The sequence below is a fragment of the Myotis nattereri genome (assembly GCF_964212035.1).
Source record: "Myotis nattereri genome assembly, chromosome: 1".
Classification (NCBI taxonomy): domain Eukaryota; kingdom Metazoa; phylum Chordata; class Mammalia; order Chiroptera; family Vespertilionidae; genus Myotis; species Myotis nattereri.
Window position 1 is genome coordinate 52405347 of NC_138075.1, and position 21850 is coordinate 52427196.

Consider the following 21850-nt stretch of genomic DNA (forward strand, 5'->3'; position numbering starts at 1 on the left):
GGCAGCAGATCAGTGATTCTCTCTCATCACTGATCTTTCTATCCTCCTCCCTTCCTCTCTGAAATCAATAAAAAATATTTTAAAAAAAAGAGTAAACCTGGACTAAGGTCAACTTGTTTGAGCCAACAGAACTCTGCAGGACATTTGGTCACTTTGCCAATGCACGCATATTCTGGTTAGCATCAAGAGACTTACCAAATATGTTATATTAATGTTTTATACCCCAAACGGGTTCTCTGATGATTATCATGCTAGTATAGGAAATTTGAAGGAATAATAAATGGTATGACATAAACAGACATGCAGTACACAAGACATAAAAGATATAGCTTGACCCTGGATTTTTCCCTTAGAATAATTCCTTCCATAAATAAGACTTTACTTTTTACATGTAGACTAATCCTCTTGGATCATGGAGAATGTTAAGGACATAGCTTAAGAAATCTAGACCACTTTTTCTTTTTTCTTTTTTTTTGTAGTCTATTGTCACCCAGACCACAAAAAACATTCTCCAAGTGGATGCTCAGGTTAGATTGATGCTCTTAAACAAACTTACTGAGGCTTAGAATGTAAATCACGTAACTACTTGCAGCAGCAATAGTCATTTTAAAAATGACTAAAACAAACTTTTAAATACAAAGCATATAAAAGTGACTATTAAGGATAGTTTTCCAAACTATATCTAGAAATACAGAAATACATGTGTTGCCTCATGATAAAGTTCAATAAATATTCTTTCTGAATCCTACAAACACTACAAGACGTTATAGGTTTATTTGGTTCTCATAAGTTAAAAAAATCTGATTGTTTTTATATAAATTCCTCCAACAGATTTCTACTACTGCTTTTTACTAGACTCAGAAATTATAATCTAACTTTCCTTCAGAAATGTGCTTTTTTGTTGGTTTTAACGAAGTATACTTAATTTTCTAGCAAATAAACATGATTTAAATTTTAAGGTTCAAGGTAATTCTAGAAAAAGGTAGACACTGAACTACTTGCTTTTCTACATCCTCATATTTACAAAGCCCAGCATCCACTGTGGTTTACCTCTTACTCTCACGTATTACACTGCCAGTAAATAGTAGCGGTGGTCCAAGTTACCTATATTAAAGATTTCAAAATTCCTCAAAATTTCACAACACTACAAAGTCATAATATCTGATTTTGATAGGATATGAGTATTAGTATTATGTAATTTTTTGCTACTGGAAAAAAAAATACAAGTCTTTATTTTTTCTATCTAATTAAATCCGAGCTCCATGATCAGTTCTAATGATAATATCTAAAATGTACATTCCTAAAGAAATGTAAAGCTGTTTTAGGGCTGAACTAGTCCAATATACAATTAAGGATTGTTTATTCCTGTCATTTTTTTGTCTTTTTTTTTCCTTTTAAATCCCTATATTAAACCCCTGGTTTCTTGTGGATTAGATCATAATTTAATATTGAAAAATTAATTTCAGAAACTATTGTGCTAATATTTAGTTTTCAGGAAGGAATCAGACAAAATCAATTACCTCCATTCATTGTTAGAACAGAAGATAAAATAGCTTACTAACTGATATGAGTTATGAATGTCACTATGACACAAAATTTGCTGTGATTTGCTTATTTGGCTACAAGTGCAGTATTTTTCATGAATGACAACACACAGCATTTCCAACTTGTAACAGGAAACTCCAGCTCATAAATAGTGTACTGTGTGACTTGAAAAGTCTGATTATAAGTTAAGTAACAACCTTTCCCCTGAAAAACATGAACAAAATCCATTGGGAAATCAGGCACAGACGGTATTTATCGGTTTTTCTTCCTTTCCTCCTGTGGTTTTGTTTCTCAAGACATATAGATGGTTTCAATAGAATCCAACACTTGTTACAAAATAACACAGCTATTTTTTTCCTTTTCTTTTTCTTTATCTTTTTCTCGAGGTTCCTTTCGTTTACGTTCACTATTTCCCGATTGTCTTCCACTTGACGGAGAGGCTTGTGCTGGCTGGCTTTGCTTTAGAAAAAACAAACAAGAAGAAATTACCTCAACTTTTCTTAACTATGCTTAATCATAGTTATCTAGAAAGAAAAACCGCAAGAGTGAAAGAACTCATTAATGAAAAAAGAAGCTATTGGCATATAGCCTTGTTATGTTACATGGTATCTGAGTAGTTGCCTCTACAATTCTGGATAGATATATAAATTATTCTAAGTAAATAGAAATTTCAAACAATAAATAACATCAAGTAAGATTATGTTGCCTAAAGTCTCAAATTCAAGAAATATTTATGTTAAAGTTTAGAGAATGTTAATGAAAGTGATACCATTTGGTAAACTATAATAGTTCTCTAAGCCCCCATTAACTACCATAATAAACAGATTTTAAAAGAAAAAAAATATTGAAAACTGAGTGTGTGAAATAAGTGTATTCAGTGAAATAAGAGAAAAAGAAAAGTTTTTTAAAATCCTCACCCAAGGATATTTTTTCCATTGATTTTTTTAGGGGAAGAGAGAGGGAAAGACAGAGAGAAACATCAATTGGTTGCCTCCTGTATGAGCCCCAGGGCCTGGGCTGGGGAGGAACCTACAACCAAGGTACATGCCCTTGACCAGAATCACACCGGGAACCCTTTGTTCTGCAGGCCGACGCTCTATCCATTGAGTTAAACTGGCTAGGGCGAGAAAATTTTTAATGAAAAGCTAATCATAAATGTAGGTTTTAACTTTTAAGCTTGGGGTAGTCAATATTTGAGCTAGAAATAGATATGTTATACTTATTTTAATGGAGACCTCTATATTTATATCTTCATCAGCTCTTAAAGGACATCTCCCTTTCTTACAGTTCTGGCACGGTACAGTTAAACATAAAAAGGGGGATTTCCCCCCCCATTTAATGCAATGAGATTTAACATATAGAAACCGACTTAACAGTCACATTTACAGTGCATAAAACATTCAACTGGGAAGAGTAAAAAGTGGGAAAGTGCTAATCTTGGTTAGATACTTAGTACATGCCAGACACTGGGTTTAGTTGTTCTCAACCACAAACCTAAGAGTTAAGTACTATCTCCTATTTTACAGACAGGGAAAATGAGGCTAAGAGGCAGATGACTTTGTCCAAGGTGTTACAGGAAATGCAAATCCACATCTACCTGATTCTGGAGCCTACATTCTTCCCGTAATAGCTCACACTGCCCTCTGATTGACAGAAAAGACTGTTTAAATTGGTTTATATTCTGTGCAGCTATTAATAACTTTAAAAAATAAATTTGAAAACTCTTGTCATCAGAACCTTATGAAAAATAACTTCAGTAAATGAGAAAAATAGTAAGATAACCACAAAAATAGGATAATGTTATAAAACCTAATGGGCGCTAAAATGCTTCCATAATTAAAGAGTCAATATATAATTTAAAAATGTTTATCTCAGCACAAATTTCTTTATTGTTAAAGTGATCATTGTGTTTAAGAATGAGAACACTGTTTTTACCTGAGCCTGGGTAGAAGCAGAAGTAGAAGCAGCAGCAACTGCTGCTTGTTCCTGTTCCTGGTAATATTGAGAAGCCCGTCTATCCTCTTCTTCTTGGAGTTTCTTTGCGAGTTCCAAATCACTGATTCCTTCCGGTGCTTGTTCCCAATTGATCTCTTGGCTCTGCTGTTCTTGTTGTAGAGATAATGCCATAAGATAGTCCTAAGAAATGAAATTATAACCATCTTTAGCTATCAGACATTACCCAAGAACTAATGAGTGTAAATATAGAGGTTATAACTACAAAACTAAGAATGGCTTTTTAAAAACATACCAGAGCTTAAATATAAAAACGAAAGTTATCTAAGTGCTTCTGCTTGGGACCTAGCTGGTTTGGCTTATTGGATAGAGCATCAGCCTGAGGACTGAAGGGTCCCAGGTTCGATTCCAGTCAATGGCACATGCCCAGGATGTGAGCTCAATCCCCAGTAGGGGACGTGCAGGAGGCAGCCAATCAATGATTCTCTCTCATCATTGATGTTTCTATCTCTCTCTCCCCTCTCCTTTCCTCTCGGAAATCAATTAAAAAAAAAAAGTGCTTCTGCTTGGGAATATTAACTTATTTCAGTGATGCTACTATTGTTCTAAATGTTTTTGGAATTCATCTGAAATTCTTTCTAGAAGAAATACATAAGGCATTAGAGAAAACTTAAAAATGTTGCCCCTGCCTGGCTGGTTTGGCTCAGTGGTTGAGCATCACCTATGAACCAGGAAGTCATGGATCAAATATCAGTCAGGGCACATCTCCAGGAGGGGGTATGCAGGAGGCAGCTGATCAATGTTTCTCTCTCACTGATGTTTCTATCTCTCTATCCCTCTCTCTTCCCTTCTCTCTTAAATAAATTTTTAAAAAATCTTATCTGTCTCAGTTCTAAATGGGAATTCTACTCACTAATCTATTCTTTCTACTCACCTACACTTTATCCAGTGCATGCTATCTTCAAGACTCACTCTTTTATACGTTTTCTAATTAGCCAAAATATATCTCAACCATGTACTCATCTCTTCATCTCTATCATCTCTTGCTTGGACTACTAGTCTCTACTTATACCTGTGTCCTTCCTCTGTATTCTCCACCTCGCAACCTTTTAAAAAGGTGAAGTAGTTCATGTCACATCCATGTGATATACCTGGCATATCTTCCCTACCACAATGAAATAAAATTCAAACTCTTTACCATAACCATCACAGCTCTCTATGATCTGGCCTTCTGAACCAAAGTGTACAATTAATATGCATATAGAATGATGACTTATCTATTTAGGAAGTGTCAGAAAAATTACATAAGTATATTAATGAATAAATCTTTGTTCCAAAGTTTTGGATAACTAAATTTGTATTTGAAAGGAATGAACATTTTAAATAATATGAAGAAATAAACAAATTTACCTGATCGATCTGATCTTGTTGTCCTCTGTATACAGTTTCAGGATCTGAAGGAGGCCGCAGATGAAAATCTGAGTCACAGAAATTTCCATCACCATCAACATTATGAAGGCTTTCCCAAACAATTTTTTCTTCAGTAAGAAACCCCTGGTCTGTTACCAGCAAATACAGTAGACCCTTAATAAGAAATAACAAAAGAAAAAAGACTGATAAATTGGTAAAAACTAGTTCATACTTATTTTTAATATGTTTCTATTGATTTTAGAGAGATTGGAAGAGAGAGAAACATCGATAAGGGAGAGAAACATCAATGGGCTGCCTCCTGCATGCCCCCTACTGGAGATTGTGCTCACAAGCCAGGTGTGTGCCCTAACCTGGAATCAAACCGGTGCCCTTTTGGTTATGGGAGGATTCTCAACCAAGCCACACCGGCCAGGCAAACCTAATTAATATTTAAGAGAAATCTTATAATCTGTATGCGTAAAGCATATTAATTACTCCTACTAGTTAGATCTGTATAACATAATAAATAGTAGACAAAGTAGATATCTTATTTGCTCACTGAATTAAATCTAGCTGGCTTTGAATATAATTTATAATTGGTACACTATAGTATAATGAGAAATTATACTATAATTTGAGGAGCTCCTGGCATGTTCAACAAGTAAATGACTTATAAATAGCCTTTGGGGAGGAGGTTACAATCTCATTTCGCAAAATAGAAATATACTATACAAGTTCCTAAAAATACATCAGGTAATAAATAAGACACAGTCATAATAAAATGATATCACTCTGCCTATAGTCATAAGCCAATATGACTAATCCAATCCATATCAATTTTTCCTTTCTCTGTACCAACAGTACTTTGTACCTGTTTCTATTGTAGCCCTGAATCACACTATACAATAATTGTGTTTTTCTGCCTTATTCCCCAGACTATATGTTTTAATCTTTATATCTCTGGCCCTTAGTGTAGTGTACTCATAAAATTGAATCAATCAACTTTATTGAATCAATCAATGAACTCATATTAATAGTCACTACCAGAGAATGTAGCATTGATCTTTAATTTTTCATATGTATTAGTTCTGGTTCCAATCATGTGTAAGTGTCTCTAGTATACACATAAGGATTGTAAGCCATTTTTCTTCAGATTTGCCAAAGATATCACTTTCATTTACCTGTTGAAAGTTCCTACTGGTTAATACAGTGTTTATTACCAGAGCTTAAATATAAAAACAAAAGTTATCTAAGTGCTTCTGCTTGGGACCTAGCTAGTTTGGCTTATTGGATAGAGCGTCAGCCTGAGGACTGAAAGGTCCCAGGTTTGATTCCAGTCAGTGACACATGCCCAGGATGTGAGCTCAATCCCCAGTAGGGGACAAGCAAGAGGCAGCCGATCAATGATTCTCTCTCATCATTGATGTTTCTATCTCTCTCTCCCCTCTTCCTTCCTCTCTGAAATTAATTTTTTTTAAAAAGTGCTTCTGCTTGGGAATATTAACTTATTTCAGTGATGCTACTATTGTTCTAAATGTTTTTGGAATTCATCTGAAATTCTTTCTAGAAGAAGTATATAAGGTACTAGAGAAAACTTAAAAATGTTGTCCCTCCCTGGCTGGTTTGGCTCAGGGTTGAGCATCACCTATGAACCAGGAAGTCATGGATCAATTATCAGTCAGGGCACATCCCCAGGAGGGGGTATGCAGGAGGCAGCTGATCAATGGGGAACAGTTTAGGCAGCTGACCATACTTTGCATATTCTCTCTTATCATCACAATTAATCTTAATAAGTTAAGAATAAGAAATTCCTTTAAAGAGGTTGGTGGTGTGGGTAGAGAAATTACTGAATTAATTCTGATGCTTTAAAAACTAAGTAATTATTTTTAAACATTTATTATATGTCCAGCACTGTGGGACATAGCTCGTCCTAAAGCACAAACTCTTTCCTGTTGTCTACTAGCAGTTACATTCAAGAGTTAGCTGTAGATAGCGATTAATTTATAGTAATTGAAATTACTACAATAACATGGAAAGTATTTATAAAGAAAAACATTTTGATATAAAGTTTAAAGATATTGTTTTAAGCAAAAATTAACTCCAGATTCATACTTAAAAAAAAAAAATCAGATATGTTTCAATTCACCCAATACTTAAATGCTCATCATATGCTCAGCACTACACTAAGTGCTTGAGGATTCATATCATAGAAAGTAATGATCCTACCTTAATCTGGTATTTGGTGCCCCTTTTACATGATTCCATAGAAACCTGCTCTTTTCACTTTATACAATGAATTGTAGTTGCCTGCTTACTTACTCATCCCTCTGAATACATTTCAAGCTCCTTGAGAGCCAGAGCCATGGTCATCATTATCTAACCTATTTTTAATACCCAGTTAGGGTCTACCTTGTCCTAGGATAATTTAAGAGAAAAAATAAAGTTCTTTCCAGCCAATTTTCTACTGAATAGATCTGATCTTTCTGTTTACACTTATCACAATACATTTCAACATACCATTATATTATACAATATTTAGGCTTTATAATTTAGTTTATGTAGATCATATAATGATTGGCTGTGTGCTAGGGGAAGAACCATAATCTAATCAATATTTTTTTTTCCAAATGACACTTTAGGGTAGGTAATTTCTAGGAGGGTTTCCCTTAAAGCTGTTATCATCCAGCGCATATGAATATTTATACACTTTTATCTAAAAGGGTATCCCATTCCTGGTATAACTGACCTGTCTTCTCAAGGACCATCAGCCTCAATTTCTTCCTCTTTTAGATCTTGACATTTATCGAAAAGGTCTGTAACTGGTCCACTGTCAACAATGCTGATTATTACTCAACAGTTCCTTTATATAAATTGCAGTGTAGAATAGCAAAGTATGTATTAGTATAGTACTGAACAGTTTAGGCCCATTTTTTCCCGAGAGTCTACAGTTAAATTACCATCAAGAATACTTTTTGCCTTTATACCCACAATCACTTTTGCTGCATTATCTAGTCAAAGCTTTCTTTTCTAAGCTTTTAATCTTCCTTCTGATCACATTCACCAGTCTCTAAAATACTAATTTCATAAAAAATAATAGAGAAAGCATGTATTAAATTCTTAAATTATTTATTAATGTATAAAATGTATAAATTATATAAAAATGATAAAGAAAAGCATTAAATAATTTTTATCCTTTTATAAAATAGGCAATTGGATAACAAAAGAAAACTGGTAATATCATCATAAATTAGTTGTATACAGAGTATGAATAACATAGTGAGAATATCATCACAATTTATAAATTGATAAAATAAAACTTGGCAAATGTAATAAAAAATTAAGTAATTCCAGCCATTAAAATATGGAGAAAAGCACTGCCTGAATATTTTTGGTTAACTAGTTTGGACTGAAATTACTTAATACCTTTGAACTTCAGTTTTCTTTTCTCATGAAGTAATAGAGACATTAAGATCAGAAAATTTTTAAGAGATTATAAACTGAAAGATGAATATTACTCCTACCTAACAAACATAAATCTCATCCACAAATACATCTACCCAGAGAGGCAAAGCTGTTGAAAATGTGGGCTTGAAGTCAGGTTGGGGCTGCTTACAAGCTGAGTGGTCTTGGGCAAGTAACTTAGGGCCTGTAAGCCTTTTCTTTCAGCTGTAAAGTAATAAGGGAGTACTAATATTCACATCTCATAGGGGAGTTGTGCAAATTAAATAAGATAATGAATATAAAGTGGTTAGCACAATGTAAGACACATGGTGCTTAATAAATATAAAGTATTACATTCATAAATATCACCTAAATTTATCTCAGTTTCTATATCTATCTCCTTCTCCTGTCTCCTATTTGAAAGAAAAAGATAAATCTCTTGGCCTGTACTGTGGAATTTATTACTGTCCTTACTTCTTAAAAATATATTTTATTGATTTTTTACAGAGAGGAAGGGAGAGGGACAGAGAGTTAGAAACATTGATGAGAGAGAAACTTCCATCAGCTGCCTCCTGCACATCTCCCACTGGTGATGTACCCACAACCAATGTACATGCCCTTGACCGGAATCGAACCTGGGACCCTTCAGTCCGCAGGCCAATGCTCTATCCACTGGAGCCAAACCGGTTAGGGCTACTTTCCTTATTCTTTTTCCACATTTCTGTATCCACTGTCCCCATAAAAAAAAAAAAAAATTTAGAGATCCCCGGGGACCCGCCCCGCCTAAGCCCTGTGCAGAGCCATTTGCCGGATAGCCTCAGGCAAACACTAGATTAGCACCGCCCTAGAGATCCAGCACAGAAGCTCTCCCACTGCAGACACAGCGGACTCTCATAGCCAGTTAGCCTGGAGGTCAAATCACCCCCGGTATTGCCGACAACAATCAAGGCTTAACTTCAACAAGACTGCGCACAAAGACCACTAGGGGGTGCACCAAGAAAGCATAAAAAATGCGGAGACAAAGAAACAGGACAAAACTGTCAATGGAGGATATTGAGTTCAGAACCACACTTTTAAGGTCTCTCAAGAACTGTCTAGAAGCTGCCGATAAATGTAGTGAGATCCTCAAGAAATCTAATGAGACCCTCGATGTTATGATAAAGAACCAACTAGAAATTAAGCATACACGGACTGAAATAACGAATACTATACAGACTCCCAACAGCAGACCAGAGGAGCGCAAGAATCAAGGCAAAGATTTGAAATGCGAAGAAGCAAAAAACACCCAACCAGAAAAGCAAAATGAAAAAAGAATCGGAAAATACGAAGATAGTGTAAGGAGGCTCTGGGACAGCTTCAAGCGTACCAACATCAGAATTATAGGGGTGCCAGAAGATGAGAGAGAGCAAGATATTGAAAACCTATTTGAAGAAATCATGACAGAAAACTTCCCCCACCTGGTGAAAGAAATAGACTTACAGGTCCAGGAAGCGCAGAGAACCCCAAACAAAAGGAATCCAAAGAGGACCACACCAAGACACATCGTAATTAAAATGCCAAGAGCAAAAGACAAAGAGAGAATCTTAAAAGCAGCAAGAGAAAGAAACTCAGTTACCTACAAGGGAATACCCATACGACTGTCAGCTGATTTCTCAACAGAAACTTTGCAGGCCAGAAGGGAGTGGCAAGAAATATTCAAAGTGATGAATACCAAGAACCTACAACCAAGATTACTTTATCCAGCAAAGCTATCATTCAGAACTGAAGGTCAGATAAAGAGCTTCACAGATAAGGAAAAGCTAAAGGAGTTCATCACCACCAAACCAGGATTATATGAAATGCTGAAAGGTATCCTTTAAGAAGAGGAAGAAGAAGAAAAAGGTAAAGATACAAATTATGAACAACAAACATGCATCTATCAACAAGTGAATCTAAGCATCAAGTGAATAAATAATCTGGTGATCATAATAGAATGAGGGACATAGAAAGGGAATGGACTGACTATTCTTGGGGGGGAAAGGGGTGTGGGAGATGCGAGAAGAGACTGGACAAAAATCGTGCACCTATGGATGAGGACAGTGTGTGGGGAGTGAGGGCGGAGGGTGGGGCGGGAACTGGGAGGAGGGGAGTTATGGGGGGAAAAAAGAGGAACAAATGTAATAACCTGAACAATAAAGATTTAATTAAAAAAAAAATTTAAAAAAGTGACCATTTTTTAAAAAGTATATATTTTTATGGATTTCAGAGAGGAAGGGAAAGGGAGAGAGAGATAGAAACATCAATGATGAGAGAGAATCATTGAGTGGCTGCCTCCTGTAAGTCCCACACTGGGGATCGAGCCCGAAACCTGGGCATGTGCCCTGACAAGAAATCGAACCCTGATCTCCTGGTTCATAGGTTGATGCTCAACCACTGAGCCACACCACCTGGGCGAAAGTAACAATTTTTGATGCATCAACCACCTTTTAAAAATAACTAAATTAACCCTGACTGGTTTGGCTCAGTGGATGGAGCGTCGGCCTGCGGACTGAAGGGTCCTAGGTTCGATTCCAGTCAAGGCCATATACCTTGGTTGCTGGCACATCACCAGTAGGGGGTGTGCAGGAGGCAGCTGATCAATGTTTCTCTCTCATCGATGTTTCTAACTCTCTATTCCTCTCGGCAAAAAATCAATAAAATATATATTTAAAAAAAATAAAAAATAAAAAATAAATAAATAAAAAATAATTAAATTAAATAAATATTCATTTAAATGTAGTCTTCTGTGGAAAACAAAATTCCCACTATAGTCTTAGTCAAAGAAGAAAGAGAATGGGCAAATTTATTTCTTTAACATGGCTTCAGTACTTATCTACAGTTGTATCTTCTCCTAAACTAATCTTCACTTCTAATCTCTAAATGGAAAGTTAAAGCAAACAAACAAAAGCCAACCTCAAAAACCCTGGTTTTGAATATACTCCAGAGAGATGTCAGTAATTTGAAGCCAACAGGTAGAAGGAACAATTATGACGTGGACATAAAGTTGATACTTCATAAAAGAATGATCAAGAGCGAGACATGTCATTCTATATACCAAAGACCTAGAAACTAGGGGATCTGCAATCGAGTGCCAAGGAATCAGTAGTCTATCTTACTTGAGAGCAAGCAGAAAGTACTGGAGAAGTGGAGGAGGATCATAAAACAAAACAGGATAAATAGATCTTGGAGATACAATAATTAGTCATGATCATATGAGAAGCAACACAGAATGTTTCTAGGAAAAAGGTAATTTATTTAAAACTCACTTTTAGCCCTGACTGGTTTGGCTCAGTGGATAGAGCGTCGGCCTGCGGACTCCAGGGTCCCAGGTTCGATTCCAGTCAAGGGCATGTACCTTGGTTGCGGGCACATCCCCAGTGGGGAGTGTGCAGGAGGCAGCTGATCGATGTTTCTCTCTCATTGATATTTCTGACTCTCTGTCCCTCTCCCTTCCTCTCTGTAAAAAATCAATAAAATATTTAAAAAAAAATTAAAAAAAATAAAATAAAACTCACTTTTAGCCGAAACTGGTTTGGCTCAGTGGATAGAGTGTCGGCCTGCGGACTGAGGGGTCCCAGGTCCGATTCCAGTCAAGGGCATGTGCCTGGGTTGCGGGCACGTCCCCAGTGGGAGATGTGCAGGAGGCAGCTGATCGATGTTTCTCTCTCATCGATGTTTCTAACTCTCTGTCTCTTTCCCTTCCTCTCTGTAAAAACTCAATAAAATACATATAAAAAAAAATAAAAAAAAATAAATAAATAAAACTCACTTTTATACTGTCAAGTTTCCTGTCTGTATAAAAAGTCACCTCACATCTAGAACCAGAGGAACGGCCCTGAGAACATCTGTTCTCTTGGTAGGGTCTCCTCCTGCTGCTTTCAGTACTAGTTGTGCTGATAAAAAGCACACATCTTCATAGTAGAACATACTCAGCGTGGTTTTGCCATGATGATCTGTCCAATTCAATTGTATAAGATTAAGTGGAAGTACATGGAGCAAGGTAACAAGTGGTAGCAGAAATTGGAGATGTGTGTATTTGCTGCCAATGGACAGATGAGGGATGAATAGTTTAATCAAGGATTAAGGAGAGTGCTATTACAACTAATAACTAACAAGAGCTAGACTTGATTACTTTGCTAGTAATAGAGGAAAGAGCAGAGGTACTTGCCCAGAGTTTAGGAATAGTAAACCACAAAACTAGGAATGATCAGAGGACTTTTCAGCAGGAAGTCAATTAGTATCTGTGGTCAGAGAAAATGTCATGAGAATCTGTGCAATTAAAACCATAGGAGGTCATATTGTGTTAGTTAGAAAATGTGAGATTGATTGGTAGATATTATACCTGGGGGGAGGGGGGGGGAGTCAATTTGATCAACACATCCACTGTGACTGTAATGGCAAAAGGCCTAATAAAAAGTCTATGGAGCCCTGCTGGTGTGGCTCAGTTGGTTGAGTGTTATCCCATGCACCAAGAGGTTGCTGGTTCAATTCCCAGTCAGGGCATAGATGATATGATATGATATGATATGGGTACCAGAAAGCATAAAGATGCTTTTCGCAAATTCTAATACAAATAAGCTCCACTAATAAAATAATAAGTTTGTAGATATTTATGACTGTCAATTTATTATTATAGACCCCTAGTTACAGACACCATTTATCAGTAGTAGAAAGAATTCTATCCAGCTAGGCCAGAGTAGCTCTCAGCCGGTTGGGCATCCTCTCCTGTACCGAAAGGTGGCCAGTGCAATTCCTAGTCAGGGCACATGCCTGGGTTGTGGGTTCGATCTTTGGTTGGGGCACGTGCAGAGGACAGCCAAATGATGTTTCTCTCTCACATCAATATTTTTCTCTCCTTTCCTCTCTCTAAGCATGCCCTCAGGTGAGGATTAAAAAATATTCTATCCGGATATTAAATTTATTTTATCGTTGAAAGTATATCTGAATTCTGTGGGATGAACTATGTTTATAGTTCATCAGAAAGATAGGAAGTAAAGTGATCATTAAATATGAATGCATAAAACGACCCTAAAAATCTTCAAAAGTGCAATGTTAAAAGACATTATGAAGATCTAATGCAGTATTAAATGTAGTCTTACCTTATTTGAAAAAGCAGCTTTCTACTTTTTTTCTTACTTGTATCATTATTAGATCACAGATTCCTGGCCCTCAAGTTCATAAACAACTACAAAAACTCAACCCAGGAATCAGTAGTAGAGAATAATGGTTTTAATGTTTAATAGGTTTAACAAAACAAGGGAACAATTTTCCATCATATTTCCTCAGTAAGCAAATGGATACCATTTTGGTTTTATTTTTTTAAATACATTTTTATTGATTTCAGAGAGGAAGAGATAGGGAGAGAGAGACAGAAACATCAATGAGGAGAGAGAATCACTGACAGGCTGCCTCCTGCACTCTCCACACTGGGGATGGAGCCCGCAGCACGGGCATGTGCCCTTGATCGGAATCGAACCAGGGACCCCTCAGTTCGCAGGCCGACACTCTATCCACTGAGCCAAACTGGCTAGGGCTTGATACCATTTTGGAGGAACCCCTTCCTAAATTTTATTAAATTGTTCCGTAAGGGCTTCTAGTTCTACAGCAACAGCCAAAGAAGTGTAGATTTTATTGTAAATCCAGTTAATTAGTTGCTAGCTCAATGAGGAGGGAAAAGTGTCTCTGACTCTTCTAAGCAATGTACTCACTGGGTACTCTGCCAGAAGTAAAGCAGTGTCTTATTTAAAGACTGTTAAGATTAGAATTATAGTTCTTTTTTTTTTTTTAAACTGTATTGTTGAGAATATTACAGATGTCCCCCTCCTCCCCCCACTCCCCCTTCCACCAGGTTCCTGCCCCACCCCAGGTCCAATAGGAATGTAGAAAATAGATGGAGAGGATTATAATAGGGGCATAAATAAATAGCACAAAGGCCCATAAGACCCCTGGAAAACACAAGATTTACATCATATTAAAATGGAGTTAATTCACCAAATGTAATGCATGGTCCTTGATGAGAGCCTGGTTTGAACAAATCGACCATAAAACTACATGGGGACAAATGGGAAATCTGAATATGGACTGGGTATTAGATTATATTAAAAATTATAGTTAATTTTGTTAGATGAAACAATGGTACTGCGATTTATTTGAATGGAAATGTTCTTGTTTAAATATGTATATTGAAATATAAGCAAAAAGATGAAAATAGTATCATGTAAAAATTGTTTAAAAAGATGAGTATAATAGGCACACATTAAATTAGTCTTGTTATTTTTCTGTAAGTTTGCAATTTTTCATAAAAGCAAAACAAAACAAAGCTCAAAAAACAGTGTTCCTAGGAGACATATGTAATACTCTCTGTGATACTTTAAGCAATAAAACAAAATTTAAAAAAACAAAAAAACAAACAAAAAAACAGTGTTACTATTTCAGCTTGGCTGTCAATATAGTAAACAATGGCATTTCCCCTAGTGACTGGCCACCAGGATAGCTGTTCCCACTTATCCCTTCTATATAAATAAGATCACCTTAATGAAGAATAGTATTTTATTTGCTCTATACAATATTTATAAATTTGGACAATATCAGCATGTTCATAATACCATCATGTTCCTGAATTTCTTTGCTCTTCTACTCTTTGTTGCACCCACTTACAAAGTCCCAAATCTAGAATAACAAACTAGCCACCTTCTCCATGAATGTACTCTGACAGATACTCCTGCAAAAAAATTACACAAGTAATAATTACCTTCCCAACAATGTCTGGTGATTCTTCTTAATTTCTCTCATTACAGCTTTCTCCCACATGCTATACAGACTGCTTCAAACTTTCCTTCTATGAAACCAAACCGCCCCACTCAGGCTCAGTAAATGATCTGCCTCCCACATAACAAACAAAAGCATTCACAGTAACTTCCTCTACTTCCTGCCATCAAATCTGTAAATCTCCCTGCAGCTAAACTCATAGTCTATTTTTTCTCTCCTTTACAATGAAGAGGTCTTTTTTTTTTTAAAATTGATTTCAGAGAGGAAGGGAGAGGGAGATATAGATAGAAACATCAATGATGAGAGAGAATCACTGATCGGCTGCCTCCTGCATGCCTCACACTGGGGATTGAGCCCGAAACCTGAGCACGTGCCCTTGACTGGAATCGAACGCAGGACCCTCCAGTGTGCAGACTGACGCTCTATCTACTGAGTCAAACCAGCTAGGGGTGAAGAGGTCTTTTTTAAAACAAGGGTCAATCTCCTTCACCTGTGAACATTCCTATCCTTTTGCACTCTCTTAGGAGCCTCCCAACATCAAATACCCCTCTCCTAAATCCTTATCCTTTCTCTACTGAGTCCGTCTATATTTAAACATGACTAAGTCTCTCATATTAAAAAATAAAAACCACCCCCTGGATTCCAATACAGCTATGAGCCATTATGCCTCTGCCCGCTCCCGAACTGTTTCAAAGAGGTGCTTAATCTGTTTCTAGTTTCTGACATCCCAAGCATTTATTAACCAATTCAAATTGAGTTTTTCCTGTTGCCACCATTCTCTAAGATACCAATGAAATCCATATCGTTAATGGACTCTTCTCCAGTATCCTCTCACCACCATTTAATAACTGAGATCTCCATTCTTCTTGATACACTATCTCCCTTTTGGCTTACATGATGCTATATTCTTTAGATTTTCCTTTTTTTTCTTTCTTTCTCAGTCTCCTTTGCTAGTTCATACTCCTCTAGCTAATCCTTAAATGTTGGCACTCCTCAAATCTGTCCAAGGCCCTCTCTTTTAGTCTCATGCCATATTTTTCTTGTAAATCTCCTCCTATGCCAAAATTACTATTTGTACACAAAAATTATTCCAGTCTTGAACCATTTTCTGAACATTTCCACTTGAAGCAATGCCTCAGATGCCTCTGAAGTAACAATTAAATAGCTAATCCAGTGATGGCGAACCTTTTGAGCTCGGCGTGTCAGCATTTTGAAAAATCCTAACTTAACTCTGGTGCCGTGTCACATATAGAAATGTTTTGATATTTGCAACCATAGTAAAACAAAGATTTATATTTTTGATATTTATTTTATATATTTAAATGCCATTTAACAAAGAAAAATCAACCAAAAAAATGAGTTCACGTGTCACCTCTGACACACGTGTCATAGGTTTGCCATCACTGAGCTAATCCATTCTATCCTAAAAAAGTATTTAATAATTACCTTCATAATTTGATGGTTAAGGAATATTATGCTAAATTTTTTTATTTTGAAGTAGATAAGACATTTCTAAATCAAGTTCCTTTAATTTCAATTAACGAACAGTTATTTCTATATCATACCTTGTATTTGGTCATGGTGCTAAAATGATTATTCCGAAAGAACACACAAAGTTCTCCTTCCTGAACCGTTGAAGTTAGTTCACATAATCCATGGTATGTCAGTTGAGTGGCTGTGTTATTTAGAAACTGCTCAGCTACAAAGCCTATGGAACCAATGCACAATATTAGATGGAAGAATAATTTCAAAATTAAAAAAGTTTTTCTATTTTCATTGTGCTAAAGTATGAAGAAAGGCCAGTCAGAATAAAACTTCTACAATAACATGATGGCCCCAAATTGGAGATTCTACCTTTTTATTTTAGAAGATGTGTCTATAGACATCCCCATCCTAAAGAAAACAGTCACATGAAATTCTTTTTATTAACTAATGTATTTATATATACTTTACCTCCTTTCAAAAAGGATTTCAGGCAGCTTGCAACAAAACACATAGATACAGTAAAACTAAAACCCACTAAAACAAAAAGGCAAGAGTTAGCAATTTAAAAATTGCATAGGAGCCCGGCCAGAGTGGCTCAGTGGTTGAGCATTGACCTATGAAGCAGGAGGTCACGGTTCGATTCCCGGTCAGGGCACATGCCCGGGATGCAGGCTCGATCCCCAATGTGAGGTGTGCAGGAGGCAGCCAATCAATGACTCTCTTTTAGCATTGATGTTTCTATCCCTCTCTCTGAAATCAATAAAAAAATATTTTTAAAAAAGTGCATAGGAGTAAAATATGTATGTCAACAGCTCCTTCCCCGATAATAGGTTTTTCAAAATTAAAAGTAGTCTTAACAAATTGAGTTGCTTAAGATTTTAATAAAGGTCCCAGATAATTTGAAATTCACAAACTGCTCAATTCTTGCCTTAAAACTAAAAGTAGGCATAAAAATGAAGAGAAAACAGTGGATAACTGATGCCATTTTATCCTAATCTCCTCCAACATATGCCACTGTATATCTATCTATCTATCTATCTATCTATCCATCCATCCTTCTATATCAAGTTCAGAAATAGAAGTGATCTCTTTTGTTTTCAAAACATAATGAAATACACAAAAGTTTTCTGCGATTTAATTTAAAAGACATGTATAGCTGATCCTTGCTAATGGCCAAATTTGCCTACTAGCTAAAATTTATTAACTCCAAAATCAATACTTGCTGTGCACTTTCAGGGTCATTCCTGGATATGTGCAAAGCTGCAAAAAATTGAGTCACAAAAAAAAATAAAAAATTGAGTCACCAAACATGCACATTCCCCACTGAGATCAAACAGGGCAACACTAGGCCTTGTTTCAGCTCTCACACTGTGAACAAGTGTCCTTTTCACAGTCGATGGAGTGCCACATTCTTCACATTTTTGTGCTTTTGGTGGAGTGATTTTTACTGTGTAAAATGGCCCCCAAGCGTGATGCTGGAGTGTTAGCTGGTGCTCCTAAGTGCACAAAGTCTGTGATGTGCCTATGGAGAATACACAAATTTTTATAGCTTTGTCCAGGTGAGTTATAGTGCTGTTTGCCATGCATTTAATGTTACTGAATCAACCATATAGTATATTGAATAAGATGTCTCTAAACAGAAATGCACATAAAACAAGGTTATATATTTATCAGTTGATGAAAAGCTTGTGACTAAAGGCTCACAGGAACCTAATCTTGTGTTTCCCGTAGGAGCACTGGTTTAGTATTCACTAATTCGGTGTTCATAGCAACTTTATAGAACAGCGATTTTCAACTGGTGTGCTCAAGAATTTTTAAAACATGCAATGCCTGCCCTGGCCAGTGTCGCTCAGCAGTTAGAGTGTCGGCCTGTGCAAGAGTCGCTGGCTTGATTGCCAGTCAAGGGCATGTACCTGGGTTGCCCCCGGTCGGGGCACATGCTGAAGGCATGTGTCTCTCTCTCACATCGGTGTTTCTCTTTCTCTCTCTGTCTTTCTCTCTCTCTCTCCTCCTTCCTCCCTCCCTTCCACTCTCTTTGAAAAAAAAAGAAAAAGGGCAGTGGAAAAAATATCCTCAGGTGAGGATTAACAAAAACAAAACAAAACAAAAACATGCAATACCTGACTATTTAGTCAGGGGCACTGACCTCTTTTCCCTTAGATTGTCAAGTAAAAAAATGATAACAGCCAACACAATAGCCGTCCAGTATGAATTAAAATTATATCAGATTGGCAAAAAATATATTTTTGGCGTGCCACAGAATTTTAGCAATTAGTTTTTATGTGCCATGAGATGAAAAAGATTGAAATTCGCTGTTACAGAACGTAACTACTGGGAATAATGAAAATCAACTGTATATATATTTTAAAAGCCTGTATTTCTCTTCTTCTGATCTTTCTCTTCTTCCTTTTGTTCCCTTTCTGAAGAAAAGTCTCAGAAACAATAGGGGGGAAGAGAGTGCTCTAAAACAGCGGTCGCCAACCTTTCAGATCTCACGGACCACCAGTGGTACTCAGACCACTGGTTGGCGACCGCTGTTCTAAATAAAGTTTCGTAAGTGAGCAGAGAGGTGCAAATACAGGGTGTTAATAAACTGACACCTCAACAAGAAATTGAAAATAAACTTGGAAGGGCCAAGGCAGCTGGAGAGTATAGGTTTATTCCACTTACTCTCCATCCCTCTCCCTTATTATCAAGCCACACCAAGTCAAGCTGCAAAGTGGTTGTAAAATGTTATCCATATTTCACACTATTCCAAAGAATTGTGTAAGGCAGGCAGGGAAATGCAAAATTGTTATATAGAAGGCCACAGCCAAAGGAAATTTATAGCACATTTGCAACTTCTGAGGTTTACACATTTAGAAATAGTCACCTCCCTCAATTACTATTATTACTTTGCTAAGTACTAAATTACTGAGTAGAATGGGTGTATTATATACTAAAGCACTTAATGTTATATAGCATTTTAAAAGTAAGTAGATGCCTGTGCTGAGAGGTACCACTGCTGCGTTACCAAACCCTTCCGTCAGAAAGATGTTTCTAAATGGGCCTCCCACAACTCACTCACCCAATATGCATCTACAAATCCTTCAAGAAGACACAAAAATTCAATGGAAATACAGCACATTCTCTCTGAAAAATTCAACACTAGAAAGGTCTTTCTTGACTTCTTTCTATGGAACAGGACAGAGGCTCAGAGAGAATGACTTTCTCAAGAACAAAATTACTTATGGGAAAGATTGAAACCCAGGAGAACTGTTGGTATTAAGTTTAAACATTTAGTGCTTATGTCCTGGCTGGTGTGGCTCAGTTAATTGGGCAACGTCCCATGCACCAAAAGTACACATACCCGGTTGCAGGTTTGATCCCAGTAAGGGTGCATGTGGAGGCAACCAATCGGTATTTCTCTCTCACATCAATGGTTCTCTCTCTCTCTCTCTCTCTCTCTCTCTCTCTCTCTCTCTCTTCAAAATAATACTAATACGAATAATAATAATAAATAATTTAGTGCTTATTATTATAAATGTAAACTGAATTGTATTTCTTCCCAAACCATAAAGCAGAGTAATTTGGACAGACAGAGAGCAATGTTTCCTAATTCTTCTACCAACTCTTAAACAGTGACACTCCTGTGATTTTAGTGGAATATTAAAAAACCTAATCTAGTTCCAACTTTTCATAACTAATTAAACAAATTTTGGCAAACAATACTAAGCATTACATAGCAGTTTATTTATCTGCATTGCTTCAAATGACAAATAGTTTATTTGCAATATTTAGATTAAATTTCAATTTTGTTATTAATGATAATAAAGTAGGGTGAAAATTAATATAATGGTAACAATAAGATAATATCACTGAAAATAAATTTAAATTAGAAATTATTTTCCTGAGAGGGGTTGGGAAGGGTTGCCATGGTGTGTGCCTGGGCCGCTGGCCATGTGACTAGGCCTTTTAGGGTGGGTTCTGCTATTTGCAGTGACTCCAGAGCAGCCTCACTTTGTTGGTCTGAAGATAACTCTGGGAGCTGAGGAAGTTGCTTAGAAGTTCCGCTGGGGATGCTCTGGGGAAGACTGGCTGCCAAGGCAGCTCCAAAGCAAAGGTCGCCATGGATCAGAACAATAGCATGCCACCCTACACTCAAGTCCTGGCCTCCCCTGAGGGCACATGATTCATGGAATCCCTAGCTTTAGCCCAATGATGCCATATGGCACAGGGCTGACTCCACAGCCCATTCAGAACACCAACAGTCTGTCCATTCTGGAGGAGCAGCAAGGGCAGCAGCGAAGGCCCAGCAGGTGAATCAGGAGCCTCAGGACAGACACTCAGCTCTTCCACTCACAGACTAACGACTGCAGCCATGCCGGGCACCACGACCCGGTACCCTTTACCCCTAACCCCCACCACACAGCCCTCTGAGAGCTCGGAGATCATGCCACAGCTGCAAAATACTGTATCCACAGTGAATCTTGGTTGTAAACTTGACCTAAAGACCATTGCACTTCATGCCTGAAATACTGCATATAATTCCAAGTGGTTTGCTACTGTGATCATGACAATAAAGGAGCCCCGGACCACAGCCCTGATCTTCAATTCTGGGAAGATGGTGGGCACCCATGCCAGGAATGAAAACCGGTCCAGACTAGCAGGAAGAAAGTATGCCAGAGTTGTACAGAGTTGGGTTTCCCAGCCAAGTTTTTGGACTTCAAGATACAGAACATGGTGTGGAGTTGCAATGTGAAGTTCCCCACAAGGTTAGGAGGCCTCATGCTGACCCACCAACAGTTCAGTAGTTATGAGCCAGAGTTATTTCCTGGTTTAATCTACAGAATGATCAAACCCAGAATTGTTCTCCTTATTTTTGTCTTGGGAAAAGTTGTATTAACAGGTGCTAAAGTCAGAGCAGAAGTTTATGAAGCCTTTGAAAACATCTACTCTATCCTCAAGGACTTCAGGAAGACAATGTAATGGCTGTTTTGCCCTCCCACCCTCTAGTTTTAAAAAACCATCAATTTTGGTACATTTAAGTGGTGGTGTTGAGGGTAGCCTGGGTCTGTGTGGATTGCAGCCTGCACATGCGCCTGTCTTACTGTAATGGCTGCACTGTGCTGACAGTCTACTTTGATTTTAGATTTAGATTTTAAACTCTTACTGCTGTTGACAAATTGGTTTAAGAAACAAAACTTTGGTGTTAAAGCCACCTCTACAATTGACTGGACTTTTAATTTTG

General features: G+C 37.1%; 1 protein-coding gene and 1 pseudogene across 2 annotated transcripts in view; one reads left to right on the plus strand and one right to left on the minus strand.

Moving 5' to 3' along the window:
* Positions 1-475: 475 nt before the first annotated feature.
* MINDY2 (MINDY lysine 48 deubiquitinase 2) overlaps positions 476-21850 on the minus strand; it is a 65125-nt gene continuing 43750 nt past the window's right edge. Inside the window, exons 6-9 of the mRNA XM_081083927.1 lie at positions 16701-16843; positions 4909-5082; positions 3481-3681; positions 476-2004 (exon numbers count right to left, since the gene is read on the minus strand). Coding sequence (XP_080940053.1) covers positions 1876-2004; positions 3481-3681; positions 4909-5082; positions 16701-16843 — 647 coding nt within the window. The 3' untranslated portion in view covers positions 476-1875. The remainder of the gene's footprint in view (positions 2005-3480; positions 3682-4908; positions 5083-16700; positions 16844-21850) is intronic.
* Positions 20729-21588, plus strand: LOC308527369 (TATA-box-binding protein-like; annotated as a pseudogene). The gene has a single exon. The product of its transcript is annotated as a TATA-box-binding protein-like (transcript).